Source organism: Balaenoptera musculus, chromosome 19 (genome assembly GCF_009873245.2).
Source record: "Balaenoptera musculus isolate JJ_BM4_2016_0621 chromosome 19, mBalMus1.pri.v3, whole genome shotgun sequence".
Taxonomy (NCBI): domain Eukaryota; kingdom Metazoa; phylum Chordata; class Mammalia; order Artiodactyla; family Balaenopteridae; genus Balaenoptera; species Balaenoptera musculus.
In genome coordinates this window covers 7,581,534-7,602,474 of record NC_045803.1, presented here as the reverse complement: position 1 = coordinate 7,602,474, position 20,941 = coordinate 7,581,534, and the positions used below count along the sequence as shown (strand labels likewise).

General features: G+C 53.6%; 2 protein-coding genes across 7 annotated transcripts; one reads left to right on the top strand and one right to left on the bottom strand.

The window, feature by feature from the left end:
- Nucleotides 1-505: 505 nt before the first annotated feature.
- Nucleotides 506-5,965, bottom strand: PIH1D1 (PIH1 domain containing 1). Of its 6 annotated transcripts, none has more exons than XM_036834341.1 (10): nt 5,748-5,965; nt 4,826-4,919; nt 4,359-4,425; nt 3,556-3,735; nt 2,359-2,420; nt 2,185-2,266; nt 1,641-1,770; nt 1,334-1,409; nt 832-975; nt 506-628 (listed from the first exon to the last, which is right to left on the bottom strand). In XM_036834341.1, exons 2-10 carry the CDS (start codon nt 4,913-4,915, stop codon nt 587-589), a joined length of 873 nt encoding a protein of 290 aa, XP_036690236.1. In that variant the 5' UTR covers nt 4,916-4,919; nt 5,748-5,965; the 3' UTR covers nt 506-586. The 6 variants fall into 6 exon arrangements, with proteins under 6 accessions (XP_036690236.1, XP_036690237.1, XP_036690240.1 ...); XM_036834342.1 differs by having other exon boundaries at nt 4,826-4,932; nt 5,748-5,926; XM_036834345.1 differs by lacking the exon at nt 5,748-5,965 and adding an exon at nt 5,695-5,714.
- ALDH16A1 (aldehyde dehydrogenase 16 family member A1) lies at nt 5,703-19,706 on the top strand. The gene is made up of 17 exons (XM_036834338.1): nt 5,703-5,936; nt 10,335-10,437; nt 10,859-10,985; nt 11,697-11,875; nt 11,959-12,036; nt 12,133-12,314; nt 12,402-12,554; nt 13,265-13,450; nt 13,681-13,776; nt 13,979-14,115; nt 14,276-14,381; nt 14,467-14,597; nt 14,793-14,960; nt 15,262-15,463; nt 18,207-18,392; nt 18,722-18,844; nt 19,432-19,706. The coding sequence occupies exons 1-17, from the start codon at nt 5,847-5,849 to the stop codon at nt 19,591-19,593; spliced, it is 2,409 nt and encodes an 802-aa protein (XP_036690233.1). The 5' UTR covers nt 5,703-5,846; the 3' UTR covers nt 19,594-19,706.
- Nucleotides 19,707-20,941: the final 1,235 nt, after the last annotated feature.

Sequence of the window (20,941 nt, the reverse complement as noted above, 5' to 3'; positions counted from 1 at the left end):
AAGAAAAGGTGTAAAAAACTGGTGTGGTCAGGACACTGCTCAGTATGACTAGCCTGAGTGACTGGAAGAGGCCAAAAGGGAACATGAAGGGGGACTTCCCTGGCGGTCCAGTGGTTAGTACTCCACACTTCCACTGCAGGGGACATGGGTTTGATCCCTGGTCGGGAGCTAAGATCCCATGTGCCCTGCAGTGGGCAAAAAAAAAAAAAAAAAAAAGGGAACATGAAGGCGACCAGACAGCACAGAACATTGAGTGCTAGCTGAGAGGCTTGGACTTTCTCCTAGGGGCACTGGGGAGCCAAAGAGGGGCTGTGAACAGGAGTGGGGCAAGGGCAGCTCTGGGGCCTTGAGAGAGACTGACAAGGGGAGAGACTAGAGGCCAGGAGGCCAGGGAGAGGATCGGGGGAGAGGACGAGGCCTGAGCTGGGGGAGTGACCTCCATGGGACTCCAGTCCAATGTCCCTCTTCCCTCCCACTCCCCACTTAATCCTAGCCAGACACAGAACAAAGGCAAAAATCTTTTATTTCAATTTTAGGGAAGCCACCATCCTCTTCCCTCCATGTAGAAGCACAGGGAGACACCCAGTCAAGAAGGCACCGACAGAAGGGGCATCGCCACCATCAATTGCTGAGGAGAGAGAGGAAGAGGAAAGAGGTTCAGGACCTGGGGATCCAGCCCCCAGCCCCTCCCCCCTCAGACCCAGAGTCCAGGCCCCCAGCCCCTCCTCCCTCAGACCCAGAGTCCAGGCCCCCAGCCCCTCCCCCCTCATACCCAGGGGTCCAGGTCCCCGAGTGTCCCTGGTTCCCCACAACCCCCAGCCCCCCAGGTACCTTTCTCTTCTGATGGAAGGCTGCCTTGCTCTCATCACAGTTGATTCGCAGGGGAATGTAGGCATCCAGATGGTACAGCTGCTGGGGGCCCCCCATCACCAGGCGATTCTCCCCGATCTCCAGCGACAGTCCCAGAGCGCCTTCCTGGGGATGCAGCGGAATCAGCCCACCCTTCCCTTCTCAGCAACAGGACGGTAAGAACACAGACCAGTGAGAGAACTCTCGTGTATCGGGATACCATATTTAAAGAATCTCATCTCCCAAGAAAAAGGTGGGACACAGTAATTACAGGTTTATGACTGAGCACTTACGATGTGCTGGGCATCCTCAGGACAGCACCAGAAGTGGGCCTGAGGCCCCCATGGGACAGAGGAGGCAACCTGCTCAGAGGGCAGCACTAGCCAGGCTCACACAGGTCTGATAACAAGCCCACATCACTTCCCCTCCAAGACCCCAACCCTTCCAGACCTCATTCTCCTGCTCTGGTGGAGGGTGCACTCACCAGTTTGGGGAGGTCAATTTCGGCCAAGAGGAGGTCAGGGGCCTCCAGCCAAAGGTTCAGGTGAGGCTCCTCAGGGCTGGGGAGGAACAAGACCCAGAACTCAGAAGAGCCGCCAGGGCTTTACCAGGGTTGTTCCCTCTCTTTCTCCCTCCCAGCCCTGCAGCCTCAGGACACCTTCCCAGAGAGAGTTCTGCTTCTCCTCCCTCTGGGTTCCCAGAGCCCCAGGACACCGACACCTACAGGATGGTGGGAGAGATTCCAAAGAATGTCGGGGAGACAGGAGATAGGGAGCCCACTGAATGCCCACCCTTTCTCAGGTCTCGGGGAGTCGGGCATGTACAGGTTCCCCAGCTCCTGGATCCGAGGACGCTGCTGGGGGCGGATATTCTGCTGGGAGATAGAGCCCAGGAAAGGTCTGTTCTTCAATATACGCCACTCTGAGGGGAAGGAGCACAGGATCAAAGGTCACATGGCTCAGGGTGTCCTTTGCTCCCTCCCCTAGAGGAGGAAGGGGGTCTTGCACTGCGAGAGCCTCATGGGAGAGGCTCCGCCCTCTGCCGAGGATACCAGGGATCTGACCACACCCCCAAGCTTGACTTTAGGAAGCGTGCCTGCCTTAGCCCCTCCCCTCGAGGCTCTCAAGACCCTGCCGCTTATCTGGAATCCCCCTTATCTGGACTCCCCCGTCTCCTCCCTCTCCCCCTTCCCAAGACTCACACAGCCCTCTCCCTGAACTCCACAGCCCAGGGGCTAATATAATCCCTGCCCACACTAGTCCCACTTCTCCCAGGGGCCGCCCGCAAGCTCCTCCGGGTTTGGCTCCTCCCCGTGGCCCAGGCCCCGCCCCTCACCTGGATTTAGTGGCAGGCTGTATTTGTCCTCAAGGCCCTCCCTGGCAATGGTGATCACGAGCTCCCGCAAGAAATCGCTGTTCTAGGAGTGAAAGAGGGAGAAGAGATGTGGGAGGGCTAGGGGATGGAGGGAGAGGCCCCGGCCCAGGCCTCCCCTGCAGCCCCGCCCCCAACCTGCATCCTCCGGTAGAAGTCGCTGTTGACAGCTACGTCGTAGGCGGTACAACCCTGGCCTTCTGCCGGGAGAGAAAAGGGGTGAGACCCCAGCCTTCGGTGGGAACCCCACGGCCCAGGCACAGCCAAGGAAAACACAATCAAGAACAGCAGCCACAGACCCAGAGACATTAGGAAGTCAAGACACGCACTTGCCAGTTTGGATTCATACCAGCCTCGTCTCCCAGCTCCAGTCTCTTCCCCTCTGGTCCTTCCCCACCATGTTCCAGAGCTGACCCTGACCCTCCCCAGTTCATAGTCCTCCCAAGACTCCCCAGCACCCGCAGGGGGAGGACTGAGGCCTTCAGCCTGGCACTGGAGGCCCTGTGTGGTCTGCCCCTCTCACCTGGAGAGAGTTCACTTCTCCAGCAACCTCATCCCTTTAAATTTCTTCCAATCACTCTTGATTACTGATCAATTCAATTCAGTCATTTCTCTCCGGCCTCTGGACCCCTCTGTTCTCTCTGCCTAGAACCCTCTTCTCTGTCTTGGCCTGATGAACTGCTCTGGTTCCTTGAAATCTTATATCCGACATCTCCTCCTCCAGGAAGCCTTCCCTGATCCCTCAGTGGGAGTGAAGAGGCCCCCCACCGCACCCCGAGCACAGCACAGAGTCACACCACATTGAAATCACATCTGCCTCCTTCATCCTCACCCAAACCTGAGAGTTTCTCAAGGGCAGGTTCTGGGTTTTGATAAGTCCCTACTCCCCAGGGCACTGGCCAAAGCTTCATCCCAGGAGGCTTCAGGGGACATACGTGAATTGAAAAAAACAAGGATATAGAGACAGAAACTCAACAGAGACAGAGGTGAGACAAGGCAGAGACACAGAGACAGGGGAGAGGGTGGAGGAGAAATCAGGGATGAGTTAGGGCTGGCCGAGGACTAGAGCCAGGAGATCAGCTAATGAGCACCTGCCCAGCCCTCCCTTGCTCTGGGGTGGGGCAGGGAGAAGTGCCAGCCTGGCCAGGTGAGCAGAACCAGGACTGTCCAGTGAGAGTTCTGGATGCCCAGGAGGCTAGGGATATGCCATGGGGAAAAGGATCAGTACAGGGGTGCCAGGTTTCTAGGTCCTGAGGGAGGAGGGTCCTGGGCCCTGGATTCTAGGGAAGAAAGGACCGAGGGGGCTAGACTCCTGGGTCCTCTCAAGGCACTGACTTGCATCCAGTTCGGCATGCGGCTCTCCCAGACTCATGGGGATGCGAAACCCGGCTTGGTCCTCCTCCAGCATTTGAAGCAGCTCATCCTCGGTCAAGTCAGCGGGAGGAGGGATGGAGGGAGAGTGACAAATGTTGATGAAAACCTTCCCTTCAGATGAGTTGGTCTTTATGCAGAAACCTGGTGGGAATGGGTTTGTCCTTGACCATCTGTCTCTGCATGGGTCTCAGTGTCCATCCTTCTTTTGATCTGTCCCCCTCCTAGAGTATTAGTCCTCCACTTTCTGGGTCTGTTCCCCTTCCTGCCCCTGGGATTTCTGACTCTCTGTGTTTGAGTCTCTGTCCCCCTAGTCACCGCACATCTTTTTTTTTTTTTTTAATTTTTATTGGAGTATAGTTGATTTACAATGTTGTTACTTTCTGCTGAACAGCAAAGTGAGTCAGTTATACATATATATGTATAACTCTTTTTTAGATTCTTTTCCCATATAGGTCATTACAGAGTATTGAGTAGAGTTCCCTGGGCTATACAGTAAGTCCTTATTAGTTATTATTTTATATATATTAGTATGTATACGTCAATCCCAATCTTCCAATTTATCCCTCCCCCTTACCCCTCCTCTCTTTGGATCTCAGTCCCTTCCTTGCTCTCTCTGGGTTTCCGTTCACTCCCATCACCCAAGGCCTCTATACACCACTACTGTGTCTCCTTCCTCTCTCCTTTCCCTATGCCCCTGCCCCCAGTCTGTGACTACCTCTCTCTGGGAGTCTATCCCTCTCTCTTTGGATTTCTGTCTTTCTCACCAGGTTGAGGCTGTATCTGTGTAGATTCTGGTCTGCTTGTCTGGGCTTGCTGGAGCTCCTTGGAGGCCTGTGTGAAAGAAAACAACGTCCAGGCTTGGCGTTTGTGCTGTCAGAACCCCCTCATTTGTTCCTCAAATGTTTAGTGAGCAAATTTTACGTATATGAGCTAGGCAGGGCATGAGACATACTATGTCCCCTTCCTACTTTGAGGAACCCGAAGGACAACCCTGATCCCACTCCCATTTCTTCCAGAGACTAGCGAACAGCTAGTAGTAGTAGTAGTTAAGCAACTACAACTCCCGTAGGCCCTGTTGCTTTCCCCCGCCCCGCCCCCCGCCAGTACATTCTGGGAACTGTAGTCCCGTTTCTGAGTGCGCGCGCGCACACACACCACACACATCCACATACACACACACACACAAAATCTCCCAAATCCTCAGGGACCCAGGAGTCCGTTCAGTCCGCACCTGCAGCAGCAGCTCCTCGAAACGCGCCGTCTCAGCGCTCATCGTCTCTGCCTCGTTTAGCTCCGGTACCAGCAGCTTCAAGTCGGCCATGGCCCTGGGGAAGAGACCTAGGCGTCCTCAGCAACAACCTTCGGTTGGATGCGAACTCTGACGCCTGCTCCCGGGCCCTCAACCGACTCCCGACACCCACAATTCTGTACGAAAATCTAAGAATCTGGCCTGAGACTACAGCTTTACTCAGGTCAGATACTGCATCAAATCTTTTAGGAGCCAATGTCTCTAGATGCCCTCTAAGCCCTTTGTGCCAAGTGTTTAAATGAGAGACACTCTTCTGGTCTCTGCGTAACCAGGAACTTGGGTACGCCACACTTCCGACTACCCCAACGCTCCTTCATCTATCCTGCAACCGCATTCGGTACCAATCACAGAACAATCTAGTCTAAGTCTGAAGCCACGCCCTTCACCTCAACCAATCAAAACTAAATCCAGACAGCCGCTAAACGCCACACTTCCGGTGTGGATTAAAGCCACACTTCCGCTCCTTCCCTACAGCCACATCTGGCCAGGATACTGGGCAAAGCTGGCACACTTTTAAAACCTTAACTTCATTGTCCATCCTAAAGGACTCCCTTCTGATCTCTGAACAATCACCTCGTCCCCAGAGGTAGATTAGATTCTCGAGTAAAGATATTTCGGGCTAAAAGCTGCACTTTCGGCCTCCAATATGAACAGGGTGGTGGGAAGACGCCAATACGGCCACTCTTCTAAATCTGGAGGCCTCGTACCTATTAAGGCATTCATATTTTCGTTCCCCACTCCCCCCGCTTTGAGGAATGCGCATGCTCCAAACTACACTTCCCGGCGCAGACCTATAAGCGGAGTCACCGGGTCCTAAGGCGGGGTTACGCTCTATCTCCCGTACCTCGCCCTTTGGGCTGGAGGGGGCGGTGCCGCCCTTCAGACCTCGAGGTACCCTTGGGGAGAGAGTCCCGTAGTCCGTGGAAAGCGGCCTGGGAGCGTGATGGCTGCGACGCGCGCAGGATCCCGCGCCTGCGAGATCTTCACCACGCTGGAATACGGACCGGTGCCGGAGAGCCACGCATGCGCATTGGTGAGGATTGCCCGGCCGGCGCTGCCCATCCCCCTTCCCAGTCCTCCGGGCCCCGTTTTGAGCGCGGACTCCCGTGATCCACCGCGGCAGCTCAGCAGCTCCGCCCCTCTCAGCTCCCGTGATTCCCGCCACTCCTTAGGATCCACCCTGGAGGACGTTCCCTTGAGCCCTTACGGTTGCTGCCTGTTAGCCCTTTAGTCTGTTCTCGCGAGCCCTAGTGGCTGTCGTGTTCCACGGTCCAAAACTCGCGGTGGTGATTCTCCTATTCTTCAGAATCCCCCGAGGGGCTTCTGTGATTCTTCAGGGCCGCCTCAGAGCTTCCTGTGATCCCCTGGGACTCAGAATTCCTGTGGGGCTCCCGTGATCTTCCGAGGACCCTCAGAACCCGCGTAGACTTCCCGTGATTCCTCAGAATATCCTATGGCTCCCGGGGTCCCTCGGAATCCCTGGGGGGGCTCCCTTGGTCGTCCGGAGACCTCCGCGGAGCCCCCGTGAGTCCTCAGGGTCACGTCAATACTTGTGGGGATCCTATAGTCTCGGGAACTCTCGGAATCCCAGAATACATCAGAACTTCCTGTAATTACCTTCAACCCCGCAGAATAACCCCGTGGGGCTCCCGTGATCCCTCCGTGTACTTCAGAACTTCCCTAAGACTCCCGTGATTCATCAGGGTCCCCCAGAACGATCTTGGGGTTCCCGTGTATAACTTCGGTGCTTCGAACTTTGTATAGTTACCCAGCCCCCTCAGAATTCCCCCATGGAGCCATCCTGATCTCACAGGGCCCTCTAGCACCTAGGTGTGAGAAGCTTGGGCTTCTCTGGAGGGAAAGAGGAGGTTAGAACAGTGGTCCACGTGGAAGAAGATGAGACCACAGCCTGGCGTGGACTGTAGAGATGGAGAAGAGATGAGGCAGAGATGCAGGAGTAACAGGGTTTGGGGTATCGAGAGGGCAAGGACAATGCCTCGGGTCTGGGTCTGGTTGTCTCTGCCCTCCCTCCACCCCCCATGGTGAACCCAAGAGGAGTAGGGTGGCAGAAAGGTTGGGAAAGACTGTGGGCTTGGTTATCACATGGTGATGATGAGCGGGAAAGCCTTGGGCCATGTGCAGGAGTCAAATACTACCTGTGCCTGAGCCTCAGGTCTGGAGACAGGGACCTCACAGTAGAAAGATAATTGAATGGTGGGAATGATGAGATTATCTAGAACTATAGTGTAGACTCAGATAAAAGGATCTGGGATGGAGTATAGAGAATTCCCACCCTTGGAGGTTGGTTAGAGATGGACTATCCTGAAATAGCAATAATGTGATAATAGCTTATATTTATTGGGTGCTTTCTATGTGCCAGCCTCTGTGTTCAGCGTGATCTCATTAATCCCCAAAACAGCTGTGAGAGGGGATTATTGTCATTACTTTAGTGATAGCAGACAGAAGCTTAAAGAGGTAAGTAATTTGCTAACAGTCAACACATCTTAAAAAATGTGAAAATGAGATTTGAACCTGAGCCCTGGGATTCCAGAGCCCATGCCCCCCATCCCCCCCACCCCGCCCCCCAGCTCAGTCTTACAATCTGTGGGCCAGACTCAACCAACAAACATGTTTTCTTTGGCCTGAACTTTATTTTTAAAAATGTGAATTAGTGGACAACTAATTTCATGTAAACATCCGGGATTCCAGCTTCTCTTGAAAATAAAATTCCAAAGTTTGGCAACCTTTGCCTCACATTCCCTGACAAAGATAATCTGGATCCAATAGCTAACTGTCTTTTTAGACAAGTCATGAGTTCCTAGTCTCCACCAGGGCCCTCTTCTCACACCAGGGTGGCCTGCCAGGACCCTGTGGAACATTCTTTCTGGGTTCTGTTTTTCTTTGGGGGGGAAATTTTGCAAAGTTACACAGAGTACTTAAATTATGAACTCCCATTTACCCATCACTCAGTGTCAACGATCATCAACATTTCATCCAATGTTGTATCTCTTTTTTTTCCTGGAGTGATTTAAAACCCAGATGTCATGTTATTTTCCCATAAGTATTTGAATCTTCATTTCTAACAGGTAAGGACTCATTTTGTAACAACCACCAGGCCGTTTTAACATTAACAGTCATTCTTTAATATTATCTAGTGCCCAGCCCATGTTCATATATGCCCGACTATTTCAAAAATATGTCTTTCCGTGGGGGGGGCATCTTTGAATTTGAAACTTATGAATTTTTACTTTACTTAAAAATTTTGGGGACTTCCCTGGTGGTCCAGTGGTTAAGAATCCGGCTGCCAACGCAGGGGACACGAGTTCAGCCCTGGTCGGGGAACTAGGATGCCACATGCCGTGGGGCAACTGCACTCGTGCGCCGCAACTAGAGAGAAGCCCACAGCGAAGAAGCCCACACGCCCCAGTGAAGACCCAGCACAGCCAAAAAAAAAATTTTTTTTTTGCTTTAAAGAAAAATGAGGAGGCCCAGTTGGTAGGGTAAGAGAAAAATCAGGAGACTAAGGCATCGGGGATGCTAAGAGAAAACAGTCTGGTGAATTCCCTGGCGGTCCAGTGGTTAGGACTCCTCGCTTTCACTGCAGGGGGCCCGGGTTCAATCCCTGATCGGGGAACTAAGATCCCGCAAGCCAGCGGCCAAAAACAACAACAACAAAAACCAGTTTGCAGAAGGAAAAAGTGGAAAGGATGTCTTGGATTTAGAAAGGATTTAGGGAAGACAGAGAAAGAAACAGGAAACAGACAGAATGAAATGCAATAAAATTAATAGGAAGTCTTAAGTAAGTGCTGTTCTGAGCCTATGACACATATGGATCCATTTAATTCTCATCACTGTCCTGTGAAATAGGGAGAGACTGTGATTATCTCCATCTTCCAGATGGGTTAGCTGAGACCAGGGTATTTTAAGACCCAGGCTAAGACTGCACAACAAGGAAGTTTCAGAGCCACGATTCAAACCCAGGCCATGTGGCCCCAGGCTCCAGGGACTCCCTACCTTGGGCTCAGTTAGGCACTTCACAACCAAGTAAACTGCACCTGGCAAGGCAGCATCAGGCCTGTGTCTTCAGTAGGGGTCACATCGTTCCCGAGTGATGACAGCAGAGGTGGGAGGGAACACCATCACACGTGGGAAGGTATGGGAGTCACCTGGCTTAAAAGCCCCACCTCCCAAAGAGAACCTGATACCACGTGATACAGTCTCATGGGCATTGCAAGGGTCCTGGCAAGGAACATGCCTATCACAAGAATGCAGAGCACTCCAGGAAGCCCCAAAGTTCTGGCTTCCCACTGGATATTTATGGTATATTCCCAGTTTTCCCAGTCCAGGTGCAGTGGACCAGTCGGGGGTCAATATTGTCTAGAAATATAACTGAATTGTATCAGATTTCCAGGGAAATAGAAAGTCATTTCTATTCAAGAAGGTCATTTCTCCACGGAGAAGAACAAGTTTTATTAATCCTTTGTTCACATTCTCCGTATGTAAAAGTCAATAGGACATCCCTCATACGTTGCTGGTGAGAATGTAAAATGATGCAGCTGCTGTGGAAAACAGTTTGGTGGTTCCTCCATGAATTACTCAGAGCATTGCTATATGACCCAGCGGCTCCACTCTGAGATATATGCCCAGAAGAAGTAAAGACGTATTCAAAGAAAGACTTGTACGTGAACATTCACAGCAACACTATTCACAATAGCCAGAAGGCAGAAACAACCTAAATGCCCATCAGCTGATGAATGGGTAAAGAAAATGTCTCTCCAGACAATGGAATACCATACAGCCATAAAGAGAAATGAAATTCTGATCCATGCTACAGTGCGGATGAATCTCGAAAACACCAAGCTGAGTGACAGAAGCTAGACACAGAAAGTCACATATTGTGGGATTCCATTCATATATGAAATGTCCAGAATAGGCCAATCCATAGAGACAGAGAGCAGATTAGTGGTCGCCAGGACTTGGGGGCAGGGGAGAAGGGAGGGTGAGCTCTTAATGGGTATGGAGTTTCCTTTTGGGGTGATGGAAATGTTCTGGATTTTTTTCTTTTGCTGCGCTGCTCGCCACGTGGGATCTTAGTTCCACGACCAGGGATCGAACCTGGGCCTCCAGCAGTGGAAGCGTGGAGTCCTAACCACTGGACCGCCAGGGAATTCCCGATGTTCTGGAAGTAGATAGTGGAGATGGTTGCACAACACTGTGAATGTATTGATACAAAATGCCCTGAATTTACACTTTAAAATGGTGAATTTCATGTTACGTATTTTTTATGTTTATGTGTATTTTCCTCCTACACGGGAAAATAACTGATGGGGCAAAGGGGGTGGGTATTCTCTTCCCAGAGGACTCTGGGTAGGGATCAAGCTCCCCCAGCTGCCTCTCAGACCCCTTTCCGAACTCTCTCCACCTCCCCCAGGCCTGGCTGGACACCCAGGACCGGCACTTGGGTCACTATGTTAACGGACGGTGGTTAAAGCCTGAACACAGGAGTTCAGTGCCTTGCCAGGATCCCATCACAGGTATGCGGTGTCCCCCAGTCATGGGAAAGAGGTGTCTGTGGCCCCAGGTGTACCCACCAACAATATACCATTCTCTCTGCTCAGGGCCCTGAGGGCAGGGAGCAGCTGATGGGAGAAGAAGTCTGAGATTTCTGGCCCCTCTTGATAACAGTCCTCCTAATTATGGTTCCAGGTCCCTGTGAACACTTTTGAAGTCACTGTCTCCTAAAATCCCTTCCTTGCCTGTGGGAGGCAGTCAGAGCAAAGACCTATATAGATTTATCCCCATTTGTCAGATGGTAAAACTGAGACCCTGTGTGGGGTAGGGGGACCAGCTTTACCGCCTTGGGGTGCTTCTGGGCTCCAGAAATGTCAGCCCCCTCCAGTTCTGACACGGGTTCCCCCCACCTCCCAACTGGGTTCCCCCCATTCATCTCCCCAGGAGAGAACTTGGCCAGTTGCCTCCAGGCACAGACGGAGGATGTGGCGGGAGCCGTGGAGGCTGCCAGGACCTCGTTGGAGAACTGGAGCACACAACCTGGAGCCTTTCGGGCCCAGCATCTGACCAGGTGATGCACTTGAGGTGTGGACCCCAGGAGACGGAGAAGGATTTGAGAACAAAGACTCTATATTTCCCAATATCCCCCTGAATTAACTGGCTGCTAAGACTCATATTCCCAGCATGCCTTTGAGCCTTTAGCAGCTAAAACTTCCATTTCTCACTGTTCGCTGGGACTAGAAATGACAAAGCCTGTTTCCCAGCATACCCTTGGGACTCATCCGGGCGCCATTTCTCAACAGCTCACTGGGGCTGGTGAAGCTCCTGAAACTGTTTTCCAGCACATTCTTGGGGAAGTCAGAGACAAAGATTCCATTTCCCAAAGAACAATTGAACTTAAAGGCTAAGCTTTCATTTCCTAGCACGTTTGGGGGTTACAGGTGGCCAAGATCTTTACACAGCACCCTGAGGTTTTGAGTGTTTACCAGACTACATTTCCCATACATCTTTGGTGCCCTCCACCAAAGATGCCCCAGGGGTTCCTGGGGATTGTACTTCAGGTATACACAGGGCGTGTTCCAGGACTCTATCAGGCCAAGGGGCAGTGGGAAATGACCATCCCAGGACTTCCCTGGCGGTCCAGTGGTTAGGACTCTGCGCTTCCACTGCAGGGGGCACAGGTTTGATCCCTGGTCGGGGAACTAAGATCCCTCAAGCCGTGTGGGCGGCCAAGGAAAAGGAAAAAAGAAAACAATGACCATCCCACCTGCTTGCTCCACAGGCTGGCCAAGATGATCCAGAAGCACCAGCGGCTGCTGTGGACCCTGGAGTCCCTGGTTACTGGACGGGCCATTCGAGAAGTTCGAGACAGGGATGTCCCTCTGGCCCAGCAGCTGCTCCAGCACCATGCAGTCCAGGCACACACCCAGGAGGAGGCGCTGGCAGGCTGGGAGCCCCTGGGTGAGAAGCAGGAGTCCCAGCCCCCAGCCCCCTCCTCCCTCACCATCCAGCAGCGCCTGCGCCAGTCTCATTTGTTCTTGCAGGAGTGATTGGTCTCATCTTGCCACCCACATTCTGCTTCCTTGAGATGATGTGGAGGATTTGCCCTGCCCTGGCTGTGGGTAAATGATTGGCTGGGGGTTGGGACTCCGGGGTCTGAGGGAGAAGGGGGCTGGGGGTCTGGACTCCAGGGTCCTTGAGCTGCCTGCCTTCCCCAGGCTGCACTGTGGTGGTCCTCGTGCCGCCAGCCTCTCCGACGCCCCTCCTTGTGGCCCAGCTGGCGGGGGAGCTAGGCCAGTTCCCAGGAATCCTCAATGTGATCAGCGGCCCTGCCTCCCTGGGGCCTGTCCTGGCCTCACAGCCTGGAGTCCAGAAGGTGGCCTTCTGTGGCGCCATCGAGGTATCTTCAGGGGTGGGAGGGTGTCTGGACACAGCTGGGGGGCTGGAATGCTCCTCCCCGCCGCTGACCCCTGCGTGGATCCCATAGGATGGCCGTGCCCTACGGCGGGCCCTCGCGGGCCAGGGTCCCGAGCTGGGCCTGGCACTGGGGGCTGAGTCGCTGCTGCTACTGATGGAGACGGCGGATGTGGACTCGGCCGTGGAGGGCGTCGTGGATGCAGCCTGGTCTGACCGCAGCCCGGTGAGACCTGGGGGCTGGGCACGTCTGTCTCCAGACCCTGGGGCTCCATGGCTTCATTCATTTTATTTATTTATTTTTTAAATTAATTTATTTGGCTGCGCTGGGTCTTAGTTGCGGCATGCAGGATCTTCGTTGCCGCGTGTGGGATCTTCGTTGTGGCACGCGGGATCTTTTAGTTGTGGCATGTGAACTCTTAGTTGCGGCATGCATGTGGGATCTAGATCCCTGACCAGGGATGGAACCCGGGCCCCCTGCATGGGGAGCGCGGAGTCTTAACCACTGGACCACAAGAGAAGTCCCTTCATTTGTTTTAATTTTCAGTTCTTTGTGTCTCCAAACTCTTATCTGTAGACCGTCGCATGTGAAGGACTCCTCATCCTCTCGAGTTTCTGAATCTCCATGTTCCCGGCTCTCCTGGGCTTCCAGGCTCGGGGGCTCTGTGTCTGTTGTTCTTTAGGACTCTTCATTTTTCTGAGTGTCCATGTCCTAGTTTTCTAGCGTCTCTCTTCACTCTGCGTCACGAGCTTTCTGTAACTCCACATCCTCCCTGAAGTTTGGGGCCTCAGGGAGTCTCCTGGTCCTCGGCCACTTCTCCCTGACCCTCCTCTGGTCTGTACACATATGTCCCCCAGGCTTGGCCCTCTGTGGGGATGTGACCCACCCACGTAGGCTCCAAGTTTGCCCACCCTAACCCCCCCTTTTCCTAACAGGGGGGACTCAGACTCCTCATCCAGGAGTCTGTGTGGGATGAGACAATGAGGCGGCTCCAGGCGCGGATGGGGCGGCTTCGCGGTGGCCAAGGGCTAGACGGAGCCGTGGACATGGGGGCCCGGGGGGCTGCTGCACGCGACCTGGCCCAGCGCTATGTGCGCGAGGCCCAGAGCCAGGGTGCACAGGTGAGCCTGGGCGCAGACTCTGGGGTGCCGGGGGAGGAGGGACCTCAAGATCTGACTCCTGGGTCTGTGGAGGGATGGGTCTGGGGGCCTGGACTCCGGGGTGTGAGGAAGGAGGGGCTGGGGTCTGACTCCCGGGTCTGAGGGAGGAGGGGTCTGGGGTCCAGACTCCTGGATCCCTGGGGAGGAGAGGACTGGAGTGAACTTGCAGATGTATTTCTCTGTCTCCCTAGGTCTTCCAGGCTGGCAGTATGCCTCCAGACAGCCCATTCTTTCCCCCATCCTTGGTCTCTGACCTCCCTCCAGCCTCTCCATGTACCCAGGCAGAGGTAAGCCCCTCAGGGTCTCAGAGACCCTAGGCCATCCACCCATCCTCAGCTGGACATGGGCGGCACAACACAGAGGCCCCCGGGGTGACCATTTGGACCGGGTCTGGGGGTTGCTGACTGCTGTAGGCTGGACTCCTAGTGGGTGGGGTGTTGGAGGGAGGGGCTGGCCAGGCCGCCTGAGCTCCCTTGTCACCCCTTCCAGGTGCCGTGGCCTCTGGTCGTGGCCTCCCCTTTCCGCACTGCTAAGGAGGCGCTGGCCATGGCCAACTGGACGCCCCGAGGAGGCAGTGCCAGCGTGTGGAGCGAGAGACTGGGGCAGGCCCTGGAGCTGGCCTACGGGTCAGTTCACACCCACTGGGCACACAGGGGGCCCTGCTGGGATGGCCCCAGCTTCAGTCTCGATGTCTTCCCCTCTCTCTGGGTCTCTCCCCGCCTCTCTGACTACGCCTCCCCGCCTCAAGTTTGTGCATTTCTCTCTGATGTCCACTCCTCCCCACAGGCTCCAGATGGGCACGGTCTGGATCAATGCCCACGGCCTCAGAGACCCTGCAGTGCCAACAGGTGGCTGCAAGGAGAGTGGGTCTTCCTGGCACGGGGGGCCAGATGTGAGTGCACCCCTCCCTGCCCATCACCACCCCTTCATCCACCTTGTGCCTTTCTCACGTCCTCTTGACACTGTCCCTCTCTCAGGGTCTGTACGAGTATTTGCGGCCCTCAGGGACCCCTACCCGGCTGCCCTACCTGTCGGAGAATCTGAACTATGACACCTTTGGCCTTGCTGTTCCCTCCACCCTACCAGCTGGGCCTGAAACAGGCCTTAGGTGAGCTGTTCTAGGGACTACAGCTCTCAGAATTCCTGGCGTGTGGAAGGTCTGTGCTCTCCCAGAGACGCGGGGCCAGGAATGTGGGGTCCCGCAGAGGCTCATGGGAGCTCGAGTGGTCCATCCAGTGGGGTGGGGATGGGGTCTGAGCAGTCCCTGCCCCAGCACCCACCCTCACACCTCACCCTGCTCCAGCCCAGCACCCCCCTATGGGCTCTTTGTGGGAGGCCGTTTCCAGGCTCCTGGGGCCCGGAGCTCCAGGCCCATCCGGGATTCGCAGGGCGATCTCCATGGCTACGTGGCTGAGGGCGGAGCCAAGGATATCCGAGGCGCCGTGGAGGCTGCGCACCAGGCTGCCCCTGGGTAAGGAAGCGGGGCGTCACGTGAGACAGCGCAGGGGTCGTGGGGTGTCGGAGAGGGGAGCCCGAAACCCCAGGACCGGGCTGATGCTGATGGGACATGGGGTCTGGACCCCAAGGACTGTGGGCTACAGAGTCTGAGCTCCCAGGGCTGACGGGATGTGGGTCTGGCCCCTCACTCTCCTCCCCGGGCAGATGGGCTACGGGGCCTGGACCCCCAGGGTAGGAGCTGTGGACAGAGGTGGGGCACCTGGAAAGAGCCAGGATGAGGAAACCAACCCCCAATGTGCCCTGTCCACCCACAGCTGGGTGGGCAAGTCGCCAGGGGCCCGAGCAGCCCTACTGTGGGCCCTGGCGGCCGCACTGCAACGCCGAGAGTCCACCCTGGTCTCGAGGCTGGAGAGGCATGGAGTGGAGCTCAAGGTCGCCAAGGCGGAGGTGGAGCTGAGCGTGAGGCGGCTTCGGGCATGGGGGGCCCGCGTCCAGGCCCCAGGCTGCACCCTGCAGGTGAGAGGGGTCTGTGGGCCGGCAGACAGGGCAGGCAGTCTGGAGTGGCGTCAGAGGGGCTCCAGAATGAGCCAGACTAGGGGTCCAGGCCCAAGTGGCCTCACCTCTCTACGCCTTGATTTCATCCTCTGTATAATGGGTATCCAGCCCACCTCATAGAGTAGTGTTTCAACTTGTTGTTAGTGACCCATTACTGAGCCATAAAACCAATTTAGTGGGGTCATAGCCCTGCTTTGGTGTTTTTGTTCTTGTTTCTTTTTTTAACAAAAGAGAACAGGATAGAAAATATAGAGTGCATTGCACAGAGTATTGTTTGGTGTGATTTTTGTTTTGTTTATATATATAATATGCAGCTAAATATAGATACTAGGTTGGTCTGAAACGTATGGTGGGTCCAGTGAAGAAAGCGTGAGGATTCAGTGACTCAAGCAATGGCATGGGCACACTCAGGGATAGAGATAATAGAAAGATAATGGAAAGATAGCTAGTCATTTGACCTGGGCTTCCTCCATAAATGATATACAATTATACACTTATACAGTGGTACCAACCTTGAGAAGTTGTTATGAAAACTAAGTGAGCCGAGCATTTAATGTCTGACGTGTAGCCAAGGGCTCAGAAAATGTTTGCTTATGGATGGCCAATAAGCACATGGAAGAATGCTCCGCATCATTAGTCATTGGAGAAATGCAAGCGAAACCACCATGAGGGACTTCCCTAGTGGCGCAGTGGTTAAGAATCCGTCTGCCAATGCAGGGGACACAGGTTCGATCCCTGGTCCAGGAAGATCCCACATGCCAAGGAGCAACTAAGCCTGTGCGCCACAACTACTGAGCCCACACTCTAGAGCCCGCAAACCACAACTACTGAAGCCCACGCACCTAGAGCCCATGCTCTGCAACAAGAGAAGCCACCGCAATGAGAAGCCCTCGCACCACAATGAAGAGTAGCCCCCGCTCTCTGCAACTAGAGAAAGCCCGCGCGCAGCAACGAAGACCCAGCGCAGCCAACAACAAAAATCATCATGAGATATCATTAGGCACCTATTGAATGGCTGAAATTCAAAAGACTGACCTTACCAAGTGTTGGTGAGGATGTGGAGGAACTGGAACTCTCGCACCCTGCTGGTGGGGCCATCAGTGGGACAACCACTTTGGAAAACAGTTCGGCAGTTTCTTAAAAAGTTAAATATACTCTTTTTTTTTTTTTGGCCGCACTACATGGCTTGCAGGATCTCAGTTCCCCAAGCAGGGATTGAACCTAGGCCACAGCAGTGAAAGCCCGGAATCCAACCACTAGGCCACCAGGGAACTCCCTAGATATACTCTTAACGTATGACCCACCATGAGTCCTAGGTATTTATCTAAATAAATTTAACTTCTAGGTTTTAGCCCAAGAGAAATGAGCACATATATCCATACAAAGACTTACGCACAAATTTGTTTTGTTTTGTTTTGTTTTTTGGCCTTGCTGTGCAGCTTGCAGGATGCAGGATCTTAGTTCCCTGACCAGGGATCAAACCCACGCCTCCTGCAGTGGGAGCATGGAGTCTTAACCACTGGACCACCAGGGAAGTCCCTGCACAAATGTTTATAGCAGCATTATTCATGGTAGCCAAAAAAGCAATCCAAATGTCCCTCAATAGGTTAATAGATAAACAAAATATGGCCCACCCATACATCGGACTCCTACTCAGCAATCAGGAGGGAACAAGTTACATCATGGATGAATCTCAAAATGGTTATGCTGAGTGAAAGCAGCCAGATAAAAGAGTACAGACTGTATACGATTCTATGTCTAGAAAATTCTAGAAAATACTAATTTATAGAGAGAAAACAGATCACTGGTTATCTGAGCACAGAGGGTTCAAGTAGAGGCAGGGAGGGAAGGATTACCAAGGGGCACAAGGAAATTTGGGGGAGTGAAGTTCATTATCTTGATTGTTGTGATTGGTTTCACGGGTGTATCCATATATCAGAACTTATCAAATTGTACACTTTAAAGTGTGTGCAGTTTAGTGATAGTCAGTTATATTCAATAAAGCTTTAAAACACACACACAGGGCTTCCCTGGTGGCGCAGTGGTTAAGAATCCGCCTGCCAACGCAGGGGACACGGGTTCGAGCCCTAGTCTGGGAAGATCCCACATGCCACGGAGCAGCTAAGCCCGTGTGCCACAACTACTGAGCCTGTGCTCTAGAGCCTGCAAGCCACAGCTACTGAAGCCCGCGTGCCTAGAGCCCGTGCTCCACAACAAGAGAAGCCACCGCAGGGAGAAGCCCATGCACCGCAACGAAGAGTAGCCCCCGCTCTCTGCAATAGAGAAGGCCCGCCCGCAACAAAAAAGACCCAGTGCAGCCAAAAATAAATAATTAATTTAAAGAAAAACACACACACACACAAACCTATAGGCTAGATTTCGAGACCTCTACACATATTAACTCATTCTATCTTAACAGCAAATCTCTGAGGTAAGCACTATTATTATCCTCATTTTAAAGGTGGGAAACTGAGGCCCAGAGAGGTTAAGTAACCCACCCAAGGTCACACAGCTGATGTGAACCCAGCGTCTGGCTCCAGAGTCTATGCTCTGAAATATCACCTGGTTTTATCATTATGATTGGAGTTGTTACGGAGAAGCAAAGTTGGGGATGAGAGGAGAAAAAGGGCGGGTGATAGAGGAAACCAAAGGAGGGCAGTCAGGCTCTCCTGCCCCGCCCTTGACCTCCTGCCTGTCCCTGCAGGTAGCAGAGCTGAAAGGCCCCGTGCTTCGGCTGCAGGAACCTCTGGGCGTGTTGGCTATTGTGTGCCCGGAAGAGTGGCCCCTGCTTGCCTTCGTGTCTCTGCTGGCCCCTGCTCTGGCCCACGGCAACACTGTGGTCTTGGTGCCCAGCGGGGCCTGTCCCATCCCTGCCTTGGAGGTCTGCCAGGTACAGTCGCCTGCCTGCCTGCTGCTGCTCCCAGCAGCCTGTGGAGCAGCAGATGGATGAAAGATGCCCCAAGACCTGCAGGAGCTCAGCTCTCACCCCACCCCCTTGGTAACCATGGTAACCTGCATCCTGGCACAAAACCTTCACTCCTCATAGACCCAGTGATGGTTCTCTCCAGACTGTGAGCCTTCACCAGTCATGACCCCAGTCCCATTCCTTCCAGGACCCCCATGGCCACTCCCCAGATGCTCATTCCTTACCCTCCCCGACAGCCCTGGGGGTCTCTGACTCCCTCCCAACCCTGGATGACCCACTATCCCATCCCCTAGGATATGGCCACCTTGTTGCCAGGGGGCCTGGTGAATGTGGTGACAGGAGACCGGGACCACCTGACCCGCTGCTTGGCCTTGCACCAGGACATCCAGGCCCTGTGGTATTTCGGATCTGCCCAGGTACCTTTTGTTTTGCCATCTCCAGTGTCTTAAACTTCACCAACAAACTCTTCCTTTTCTGGGGACATGGCTGCACCCCCTTAGAACACCCATTGCTAAGGGGGAGAAACTCCTCGGCAACCACGTTCTGAGATCCTGCCCCTTTAGAGCCCTGGTTGCTAAGGAAGAGGATCTCCTTAGCAACAAGGGCCTGAGATCCTGCCTAGCCCAAAGGCCTAATCTCATTGGACAACCCATTGCTAAGGACCACACCCTAGCAACAGTGTCAGAAGCCTGCAGTCCCCCCTCTTAAACCTCCTGATGGTAACAGATGGGAACTCCTTGTCAACAATAACTTCAGGCCCCATTCCTTTGAGTGTGGGCTGTTAAAGGGGAAGAAGTTCCATAGCCGTAAAGGTCAACCTTGTTTCCCTCAGCATCTGGAAGGTTTGCTTTCTAGGAGCTGAACATTCTAGCCACAGAGCCTAGGCAAGCCTTTAGGCCCCTCCTCAATAATAGTCCTTGTTGCCAAGGAAGCAGCTGCTTAGCAACCAAGCCAATGGAAATGCTGACCACCCCCCCACCCCCCACCCATCTCCCCACGCCAGGGCTCCCAGTTTGTGGAATGGGCCTCAGCAGGAAACCTCAAGCCAGTGTGGGTGAACAGAGGCTGCCCGCGGGCCTGGGATCAGGACGCCGAGGGGGCAGGCCCAGAGCTGGGGCTGCGGGCAGCACGGACCAAGGCCCTGTGGCTGCCCATGGGGGACTGATTGCCCAAGTGTCACCCACTCCATCTTGGACAGAGGACAGATGGACCCCAACCGATGCCAGACGTCTGGAATTTTCCTCTTATTATGGTTCCAATAAACTCTGACCAATCTTGGCTGTGTTTCTGAGGGGAGGAAGGGAGGAAATAGCAACTTCTGGGCTATTGAGGCCATTTCAGTTCTGAGACTCAGCAGCCCCATGGGCTGGCGCCAGGACAACACAGTGTCTGTGAAATAGATACAAGGGACTCTAAGAAACTTTGGACCGGGCCTCAGCGACTCTTGTCTCTTCTGGTCTTTTCCATCCAATGGCTCCTGCTCCCTGGTTTTCTCTGTCTCTGCATTGCCTCAGAATCTGTGGTGTGCTGGTGAAAATAAAATACAGTAGCTCTCTGGGATAAAATAAAATCCATGGTAAGTAACTTTAGCCAATTCCATGGTGCTCCTACCGTGTCAATTTCAAGCTCCAGATGATTGAACAACCGGCTGACAATTCCTGAACTTTTAACAGTTCCCACGAGCCACTCCAGCATACCACTGTTTGAGAATTCTTTTTGATGCAGGGAACCCACACACACTAGCTTAGGATAAAAGGAAATTTTCTGGAAAGCTACAGAGATATGGAAAATAGGGCGAGATACACAGCCGGGAACCCCAGGTCCTCAGAACCCGAGTGCAAGCAGGAGCTGTATTCAGGTCCCGGCTCCGTGGGTCACGTGATCTCTTGAGTCCTGTATCTGCCTGTCTGCTTCATTCCAGATCCTTCTAGCCATGTGACGTTAGGAAAGCTTCTTAACCACTCTAAGCCTCGGTTTCCTCATCTATAAATTGGGGCTAATAGTTCCAACCTCATTGGGTAGATTCTGTGATGGTTACACAAAACATGCTGTTAATTAGAGGTTGATTTTGTCCTGGGGCAAATGAGAGCAGACAACCTCCTGTCAGTATTTGACTAAAGCTGGGCAGAATAGATAACCTCTCCCAGGATCTGGACGTTTGGACAGGAAAGACATAGGAACGTCTTGGAGGAAAGTCCCTGGAAGGCTCTAGTTCCTCTGGGGTTTCATAACTTTCCCCCAGATTCCATGGGCTGCCTCAGTGACCTTCCTATTAGTCCTGTTGCTTTAACCAGCCAAAGCCAACTACAGGAGGTCTCTATACCCCCAGCCCAGACCACAGAGGACACTTAGTGCCACATCCACAGGAGAAGAAATCTGGCCAGACTGGGGTAGATGTCCACTTCGGGTCCAATCTTCTCTGGCTTAGGGGCAGGAGCTCCTAGTTAAGGCAGCCATCCAGTTGGTCAACAAAAATCGGTTTGAGTGCCTGCTGTGAGTGGGGCACTGTTGTA